Raw genomic sequence first — 9,972 nt, forward strand, 5'->3', positions numbered from 1 at the left:
CTCTCCTAAACCAGTTTTAGTTTACCAAGGCTGAGCCTATTTTCATAAATAAACAATAGCAGAAATTCACATGTACCGATTGCTGTTTGGCAGTTGTATGCCTTAAGTAAATTCTTTTTTTTTTTTTAAACGCCTGCCAATAGTTCTATAAAGCAGGTAGTACAAGATTTCACAATTAAAGGTATTTCAGAATTAAAGATATCCTGGGATCTTTTGCCTCTGGAGTCTACAGAATTTTGCTTATAGGTGGCCATGCTTCTTTTGCTCCATTTGGGTAGAAGTCACAAACAGGCAGCATGTAGCCCTTTCAGTTCTACCAGCCCTGAGCCAGTAGCTATCAGATACTAGTGTTAGCAGCCCTCCTGCACACTCTGGCAATCCAGAGCCAACAGCTACTAAGCGCCCTCAGAGACTTTCTATGACCAGAGACCAAGTCTGTGGCAATTCTCCTTCACTGTCCAATCGTTTCTGTGGCTGGTAGCCATGCTAGAGCTGTCAGTCCTGGCTGCTGTCCACTGTCAGCTCCAGTGGCCTCTGGTGGTAGCAGTTCTTAGTGTTTTCAGCTCAGTTTGTCTTACTTGAGAAAGAAGTCATGGACAGGCAAAGACACGTCAGCTAAGAATAACTTTATTAGGACTTACCTTACAGCATAAGTGGGAACAGCACACCAGTGACCCACTACTGGTAAGAGGAAAGTAGCTTGTCTAGGAAAACAATGTCAGGACTGCGTATGAGCAGTGTCAGACCTTCTGCTTAGTCTTGGGGAAGGGGAGCCTCCTCATGGACCTCTCTGAGGACAGAGAGAGGCGGGGATGGGCTGGGTGGGCACAGAGCCATCCAGGGGCGCAGAGAGGGGAGTGGTCTGGAAGGGTCACATCTGAAGGAATCTCGCTGCAGCCAAAGCAAATGTCGCCTGGAGTGGCCATGAGCATCCGATGTAGCTGTGGCCAGCATTCGGGACAGCAGCAGAAGGAAAAAAAAAAAGTAAAAAGTACCTCTTGGGGACCATAGTGCACTTATCTGCTGTTTAATTATCTCTACTGTGTGAAGCTTGTCCCCTAAGGCACAGAGCTGGTGAGAGCCAGAGTACCTTCCTTTTGGAATGTTGAACTGGATGAATGAATTGAATAGCAATCCATACTTAATGCAATTTAGTAAGAAATGAAGAAATAATCATTTTCCCATTAGAAGAATAAACACAATCCTAAAATGTTAATTTGCTAATTACTTCCTATGCTTCCTCCTGGAGGATCTAATCTGGTACTGAAGCTTATACAGCTTGTATCAGCACAGGCATTCCAACCTTCTCATATCACTAAACTCCCTGACATTTAAGTAAGATTAAAATGGACAAATGAAATATTATCAATAATCTTTTCTGTATAATATGGTAAAATGGGTAAAACATGATGAGTTACTTTTATTTAAAAATATTATTCTATTTTGACTGACAGATGTTAAGATTTTAGTGTTAGCATTAATTTGTTGTCTTTTAATTATACAATTACTACATTCATTTTCCTTAGTGAAAAGAAAAAAAAATCCCAGTTGCCAAATAATGATATATTTTCGGGGGGCTTAATGTGTAGTCTCATTAGATTTCTATTTTTCAGCTGGCAGAAGTTTATGAAGTCAGTATTTGTTTATCTTGAGAGAATTTTGCTTGCACATTTTAAAGATAAAATTACCATTTTCCTTAAGCTATTTGTGACAATATTTGTCCTTAACTATTAGAGCAACAAAAGTTTTTCACTTTGCAATCTTATGCAGTTCCAATGGGTTTCATCTGCTCTTCCAAAAACACTAATAGAATACTGTACCTGTTGCATGTTTTTACAAACAATATTTTTTGTTCTTCATTTTTGAAAGGTATGTTTATCTAGAAGTCTATGAAGCAATCTGAGATTTGTTTCATATTTTTGAAAATATTGATTTGAACTTTAATGCCAGACATCCTTATATGGTACTCTTCTTGTGTGTTGTTTTAATAGTTAAACAAATAAAAACAGCTGTTTAGAATACTAATACTAATGTTTCCAGAAAGACAGAGATGAGTTCCTCTCCACTGCAGAACATACCGCCCTTCTCTAGCCACAGGAAATATTACATTAAAATATTAGCAGAGCACCAGGGTTCTCTTTGGTTCCTCCCTACTTGGCTGGACCTTCAAGGGAAAAATTCAGGGAAGAAACAACTTTGATATCGATATTGTTACTGATATGTAGAAAATTGATGATAATAACAACTGCAAATTTTGAATTTTGTACTTTAAAGTGGCTTTGAAATACATTTTCCTCTACTTTGGCTTCCCAACTCCTCTGTTGGGATGTACTAACCCCAAGACAAGAGCGAAAAGTCCACCCCTCACCCACTATTAGCAGAGTCACAAATTAAACTTGGGACCACAAGGCTTGTTACCTAAGTTCCACTGTAATTTTCATAATTAGATGCTATGGAGCATAACAAATAAAAAGGAAGTTAGAAATCAGAAGATATTCAGATAAACCTTAGGTGGTAAAACTTTCCTCTTTTTAACCTAGAGGAATCAATCATGGGATCGATGTGCTCGAAATGGTACAGAAACAAACCAAGCTTGGTCTCACCATATGAACTTTGGATTTTGTTCCAGCTGCAGACATTTTTTGAGACATTCCTGAAGGCCAGCTCCCCTCTGCAGGCCTTGGACACTATGAAGGAAGCAATCAGCAAGCTCCTGCTGGCAGCTGAAGTGTTCAGTAAAACATCTACTCTGGGACCAGAGACCTCCCATAGGTAAGAGCAAATTTTGATTTCAAAAGAAAGAAACATGTCTTCTCCGATTGGTTAGTGAGAATGTGTCCTAACTGTAAGTAGGTGGTTGCAAAGTTTCATGCCACTGCAGTACAAATATGATCTGCCAAACATATATGACCCATTTTATAGATCCTATAGTTTTAGAGCATGCTGCACATTTGTTATAGTGAATGGTGGTGGCAAGAACTACAGCACAAAATTGTAAATTAATTTTTTAAATTGCAGTTTCTCTTTTAGTTGAGCTATTTCTATCATATGTGCTGAGTGTGACTCAATGTGACTTTGCCTATGCACAATAAATTTTGTTCTCAAGGTCTTAAACACTTTCCTCATTACTAGAATAACGTCGATAATCACAACTCAGAGGAAGAGAAGCTTATTTTGGCTTATAGTGACAGTCTATGCTCCTTCGAACTGTGGTCTCCACAGCAGAAATGGGGGCAGAAGGGCTTGGTAGAGGAAGAGCTGCTGGCAGCGTGTGGCAGGAAGTGGGGCGCAAGCTGGAGGGTGGCGAGGTGGGGCGGCGGTGGCCACGGCCCCCCGGCCACTGCAGCTGGGCCCTGGCTCCGGGGACAGGTCAGCCACAGCACCCTCAGGACCAAATCATCTTCCAAACAGCCAGGCCTTTGGAGCCATTCTGGAGCTAAACTATTGCATCAAGCATTCCAATGATTTCAGAACTGTGGAGAAAGGAAGAAAGCCTTTGGTCAACCAAGTTCAATGACTTCTGTCCTCATTTCTTGCAACTTACTGTTTTCTCCATTCAGTGCAAGCAAAAGCCAAAGATGGCTTGGTTTACTCTACCCAGTCGTTATACTTTCCGCGTGAATGAACGCCTGATATGTAGGACGGGGAGATTTTATCTCCACTGTGAGGTTTTCATGGGAGCACTTCCCCATTTGATTTAATCTGCTATGAATAACTTAGATACTTTTGTATTTTCTATAAGAAAGAAACAGGTCCCAAATCAAAAAATGAGTTACTTGTCATTTTTGATTATCCAAGCCATTGCTGTTGTAATTAGAACAAATGTTGAAATTTAAACACAGCAATTATTAACAATAAAATTCCAAATAACAGCTCTGGTAAGCATAGTGAAGAGGTTGTATTTTCACATTACCTTATGTTTCTATTTCAGATGTAGATTATGTTTTCAGCTTTTAACTTTTGATATTGGCTACGGCAGTATCACATACCCTGTGGTGCTTCAGGTGAGGATGCCAATGACTTCAAGAGTGTGTGTGTGTGTGTGTGTGTGTGTGTGTGTGTGCACTTTCATTCATGATGACCAATGGATGCACAGCAACTTGCATTAAAGTCACTCAAGGCTTTGGTCCTTTTTGGTCGAAGGACAGCACGTGGGGGAATTTATGACTTCCATCCTCCAATAGACTAGATAAAAATACTTAAAATGATTATTTATTTTTGTTTATTTATTTATTTGGTACAAGATCTCACTACGCAGCTTGGACTGGTAGTGATCTTCCTGTCTCTGCCTCCCCAGAGCTGGGATTACAGGTGTGTGCCACCACGCCCTGCTTTTGGGCCAGCACAGAACAACCGGGGTTCTGACGCTACAGGGCATGCACTACTGGGGATCAAACCCAGGTCCTTGCACTTGCCAGGCAGTCGCTGAGACCGCTGAACTATCTCTCTAGCCCAACAAGCACTTTTCTATGATTCAGCTACGGCTTCCAAAGAAAAGGCCAATATGTGTTAATGGAAAAAAGCAAGGCATACCGATAGGGAAAACAACAGGCTATCCGGAGTGCATTGCACACCGCGTGATGGAAAACACAGTCTGCTGTGCTTTATGTACAGACATCAAGTTTAAAGTTGAAATTAAATATTTGAATTTTAAAAGCCATGGGAATCTTGAAATAAATTTTTTCTGATATATATATATATGATATCTGATATATAGATAGATAGATAGATAGATAGATAGATAGATAGATAGATAGTGTTTTTGTGCACTTTGATTCTTTCCAAATTTCTGGTGCCCAGGGAGATGGCTCAGTAGAAGAAGCACTTGCCTGGCAAGCACAGGGTCCTGAGTTCAATCCTCGGTACTGCAAAAAAAAAAAAAAAAAAAAAAATCTGCTATTAAATGAACATTTTCAATAATCTCCCTCCACATAAGCCATCAAAATGTCAAGATAATAAGCTGTTTCTTGGCTTATGAGATGAGAAGAAGGGAAGAACAAATTAAAATTATGAATAATGAAAATTCAACTTTGCCTAGCATTTGTTTGCCAACTTTAATACAGAGAAATCAATTAAGATATTTGGTTCAATGGCTTTAAGATTTACCTACGTAAGGTTAAAGCTTTATGAAATGAAGTATTTTAATGGCCATTTATTATTTTGCATACACATCTAGTAGCTGGTATTATGTTTTTTAAATGTCTAGTTCAGAAAAATGTTACATAGTATCTTTCACGAATGCAGATTTGTTAAATAGAAAGGGTTTCAAGATAAGCCAGTATGGTTTTATAATACTTACTTTATTTCCTTATATATTACAGCATTGTATTTCTTCTTTCTTTCTTTCTTTCTTTCTTTCTTTCTTTCTTTCTTTCTTTCTTTCTTTCTTTCTCTTTCTTTCTTTTGTATTTTAGGAAAGGGTCTACAGGGTGTTCAGGGTCTCACTACTCATAGTGATCCTCCTGGTTTACAGCCTCCCAAGAACTGGGATTACAGGTGGGGGATCCTACGCAGAATGTCAATTGCCCTCTCAGAGAGACCAGGGGCAGGGCCAGCTTGGCAGGCCTGGGGATGGAGCCACGGGGCCCCTGCGCCCGCAGGCACTTCAATTCGCTGAGCAAATTGTATTTTAAAAAACATAGCTAACATTTATAAAATTGCTGGCCTCCTGAAAGACCACTAGATGTCAGTTCTGATCTACATTCCAACAGGAAATAAATCATGTATTTAAGTTGGCTATGAAAGTTAATGAAAGTATTTGCTGTGCTTTTACCCTTACAAAGGTGCATGAGCATTTAAATTTTCAAGACGATGATAATATGGATTTTGAGGACCAAAATACAGAAGAATTTCTTTTAAAAGACACTTTTGATTTTCTCTTCTCCAATGACTCTTCACTGTTTGTATTTTCTGAGATATTTCACAGACTTTATAAATCAGGTGTATTTAAGGTAAGTGTATATTTGTGCACTGACTAATATTTTCTCAAATCATTCTCTAGGCGCTATTTTTAAGCAATTTGAAAATCATTTAAGATTAATTTGTATGTTATATTACATCCCTTAAGTTCTTCTGACCTGAAGTCCATTATTTTTAGATCAACTGGAGTATGAAAGTGAATGATTGTGATGAAATTATGGGCTAAAAATAAAGATTGAAATTATAACATCAATCTTCACGAGCCTGCGTGCCAGTTACCATGTTTAGCTAGATGCCAGTGGTCAGGGGGTAGCAATCCAGAGTAGAACTGGCGATTGTTATGGCACATTAACGCAAGCATTTTTGGTATATAAAAATATATATACAGTACAAAACTGAATATCGTTCTTCACATATTTTTCTTTTTCTGTTTTTGAAACCTGTATTTGGAAAATTTGAAACAACAGAATATGAGAGGTTTCACAAGAATTGTTATGTCTTTCACAAATAGCAGAGTCCAGGGATGGACTGTGGAAATAAAAGGACATTGGATAGTGGGTGGGAGAAAGGTATCTGCTTACTACAGTCTGTGAAACCCCAAAATAGTGCTGCCTCACACTTGAGGTTCCGTGTAAATGCTCCCTTGAGGCCCTCCCGCTCAGTGCCCAGGAAGCAAGAGAAGACCCCCAGCCCCACCCCGAATTCTCAAGCTGATGGCCACACCCATTTTGCTGTCCTGGGTGCACCCAGCCTCACCACCAAAACATCATGGAGTCATTTAGCCCGGGTCTGGATTACCAGATACGAAGTTTTCTTACATGCAGATGTTATTTTGACAAGTTCAAATTACTGTGCTTCATGTAACATTCATTAAGTTAGCTGTTTATAAAGTTTAAAAGTTGTTTTTATGAAGGAGGAGACCACTGGGGTAAGATGACTTGCTTTTTGAGAAATTTCTTGTTTTTTCTTTAATTTAGGGTGAAAACCACCCAAAGGAACGCAATCAATGTCTATCATTAGATGAAGTTCATTTAATTAGGACTTTTATGAAGGAACTTGGGCATCTGGGACAATTCCAACTGGTAAAACAAGTGACTTAATTCATGTTAGGTTCTGAGATAATGGTCAATCAGCCATATACTGCCTGCTTCTGCCATCAAAATAAGTACAAACTAAAAATCTTGGAGGCATCCTTCTTCCTTTCAGAGATTGAGACAGTAACATGTATAAGATCTATGTAGTTTACTTTAAGAGTATGCAAACAAGCAGCAACTTATTAAAGGTAGAAGAATGTGGCACTCTCATAATCACCAGGATTTGCCAGTTCTTGGTAGAAGAAGGTCAGCATTTTTCTTAATAGGTTTTGCTTTTAGTTTTGAGACATTTACTTGTGGTCAATATTAATTTCTGCTTCTTATGCCCTTTTAGCTTTTATAAAATAAAATATAATTAAATGTACCAAGAATATTTCAGAAAATCACCTAAATCTTAATTTGCCATAACTACAAAATAGCAAAGAAAGCAAATATTTACAGTGACTTGTACTGGTTTCAGTCTTTAGAAAGGTATTAATTTTCTCTTCTATATATTTTCTTGAGTTCAATTAACTTATTGGTTGGTATCAGAGGATATTTATTACATATGAATATCCATACTCAGTGTATGTATCCTTTGTTTCTACCTCTGAAGCTTTTATAAACTATAATAATTTGCAGTTTCACCATATAAAACAGAATTTTAAAAATATTTTAAAGGAAGTTTATTAATAAGAAGGTAACATTTGACTCAAATTTTTAAAAAGTTGTCTAAGTTGTAGCCAGTTTACTAACCAATGAATGTTTGACATTTGTTTTTATAATTTAACCCCCTTTGGGGAGTGATTCAAGACAATTTAATTGCTATATTTATTTTTAAATTAATTTACATATAGTAAGCATTACCTTCATGGTTACTTGATTGAATCCTATAGAAAGATAATCAGAGACCAGGATTCACCTTCAGGGATGTGTAACCTAGGAACGCTGGGCGTGCAGAGTGTGTCTCATGGTGCACTGCCACTGAAGGACTAAATGATTATGCTGCAGGAGCAAGGCAAACCCTAATTTCCCGATTACTGGGGTAGAAATTAGAAAATTGTAAGGAGTGTGTGTGTGTGTGGGTGTATGTGTGTGTGTGCATGTGTGTGTGTGTGTGTGTGGTTACTGTTTTTCACCCTGACAAAATTCACTTGTAACACAAGAGACTTTGTCTTCTTTTTTCCCACTGCCTGGCTCCCTCTGTTCCCTCTGTTTTCAGGTGTCTTTAGCAGGAAGGAAAAATCCATTACTACTCATCTGAAAAGAAAGAAAAAACACCCCATTTGGAAATACGATTATTAAAAAAATTACTTCCTTATTTAAAACAATTGCCATTTACTTCCATAACCACGCAGAAAGTCAAGTTATGGTTATTGGCCCATGTGTTGTTAATAAGTCAATAAATACATTAATTGATTTTTAAAAAATATCGAACTAAGTATTAAACCTTTTCTAGTAATAAAACTGTGCTTCTGTTTACTTTCCACGGCTCATTCTGATGCTTTGCGTTTGCATATTTCTCCTCAGCTCTTTGCCTCCAATCCTCGAATTCAATCTTTGATGCATGAGGTTTATGATACAAGAAATCCTATGGGAAAACCTGGCTCAGTCCTCACTCAACACTGGTCTCTTTTAAATATACTGGAACAATTTTGGCTCATGAATAAAAAGGCACAGCTACATCCACTGGAATGGTAAGATAGCCACAAATTTGAATAGTACCATCCAAAAATTCTCCCGTCTAAAGATTGATTTCAAAAGCCTTTGCCTACATTAAAGAGAGTAACAAAAAGTAGTGTGTCCAAAAATTCACGCTCTGGAAAATAAATGTCTTCAAAGCACTGAAACCATAATGATTCTAGTGGTCTTCAAACTCTGAAACAAAAATACATCCAAAAGTTCTTCAAACCAACAAGACTTGAATCCACTATAAAGTCATGCTTACAATTAACAGTTTTAATCTAGCTTTGTGCTTTATGGTGTCTATCCTTGTATTGCTTGGGAAGGAATTAGGTGAATGCTGTAGCATCTGAGTGGCACGTGGTGCAGTATGCAGTAGAAAGGGCGTTTGGAGGTATGACTTTATTCTGGGCAAAACTTCTCAAGATTTATATACAAGTATTCTTTTGTTTATGCTGCTTTGTATGGCAGTTTCCTGTCTCCACTACCATTCTAGTGAGGTAGTAATGAGAGAAAGAGGGAAATAGCATGTGTGAGACCTTCACACCTCCAGTTCTCAGCTGAGTGGGCAGCGCCTAAAGTTGGTCTCCTTTTCTTTTATAGAGATTGAAGTAAAGGAGTATTTGAGTTTTCTGTTGCCAGGAAAGCAGACTTAAACCTGAACCTCCTAGGGAGATGAAAGACTAATAGACTTGCTATATTCATTTAGTCCCCCGCAGTTACCCTGGAGAGCAGCCTCAGTTCTATTGACTTACACTTGCTTTCTTTCTGCCTCTGAAGATAGTAAAAACAATTCTATAAGAAACTCTTTTATAATTAAAAAATACAAATAATCATAAATGTGAAGGTTTATTAGAAAATATCCCAGGGTCAGAACACACTTGCCAGGAGTCTAGGAAGCTGGCCTGTTGCCCTAATACCTGGAAGTCAGAGCCTAGCAGGAGGCTTGTTAGTATGCTTGAAAATTAAGTTTTAAATCATAGAGTGAAAAAACACTTTTTTAAAAAATAAATTATGCAGGACATTTATCATGCCACTTTTAAAAATTTGTAATTTTTTAAAAAAGTAAACATTTCAAAATAATAATTACTACCAGAAAAAAAGCTTTGCTTTTACTTTGTACTCACACGGTCCAGGACTGTCTCATTCATCACTACAGGTGGGAGAACAGATTTGATTTCCCAAGGACCTTATTTATTTATTTATTTATTTATTTATTTATTTATTTTTCTATATACACTATACCTTTAATGGGTTTCCAATTAGGAAGATGAATTTATCTACTGAATGGCAAATG

At 37.7% G+C, this 9,972-nt stretch overlaps 1 protein-coding gene across 3 annotated transcripts in view; it reads left to right on the forward strand.

The window, feature by feature from the left end:
* Positions 1–9,972, forward strand: part of Cped1 (cadherin like and PC-esterase domain containing 1) — a 296,384-nt gene that overhangs the window by 133,622 nt on the left and 152,790 nt on the right. For all 3 annotated transcript variants that reach the window (XM_004643315.2, XM_023703413.1, XM_023703414.1), the window contains exons 8-12: positions 2,630–2,772; positions 3,932–4,004; positions 5,784–5,951; positions 6,897–7,001; positions 8,523–8,689. In XM_004643315.2, the coding sequence (XP_004643372.2) occupies positions 2,630–2,772; positions 3,932–4,004; positions 5,784–5,951; positions 6,897–7,001; positions 8,523–8,689 (656 nt within the window). The remainder of the gene's footprint in view (positions 1–2,629; positions 2,773–3,931; positions 4,005–5,783; positions 5,952–6,896; positions 7,002–8,522; positions 8,690–9,972) is intronic.

Source organism: Octodon degus, unplaced genomic scaffold, assembly GCF_000260255.1.
Source record: "Octodon degus isolate 3935 unplaced genomic scaffold, OctDeg1.0 scaffold00170, whole genome shotgun sequence".
NCBI lineage: Eukaryota > Metazoa > Chordata > Mammalia > Rodentia > Octodontidae > Octodon > Octodon degus.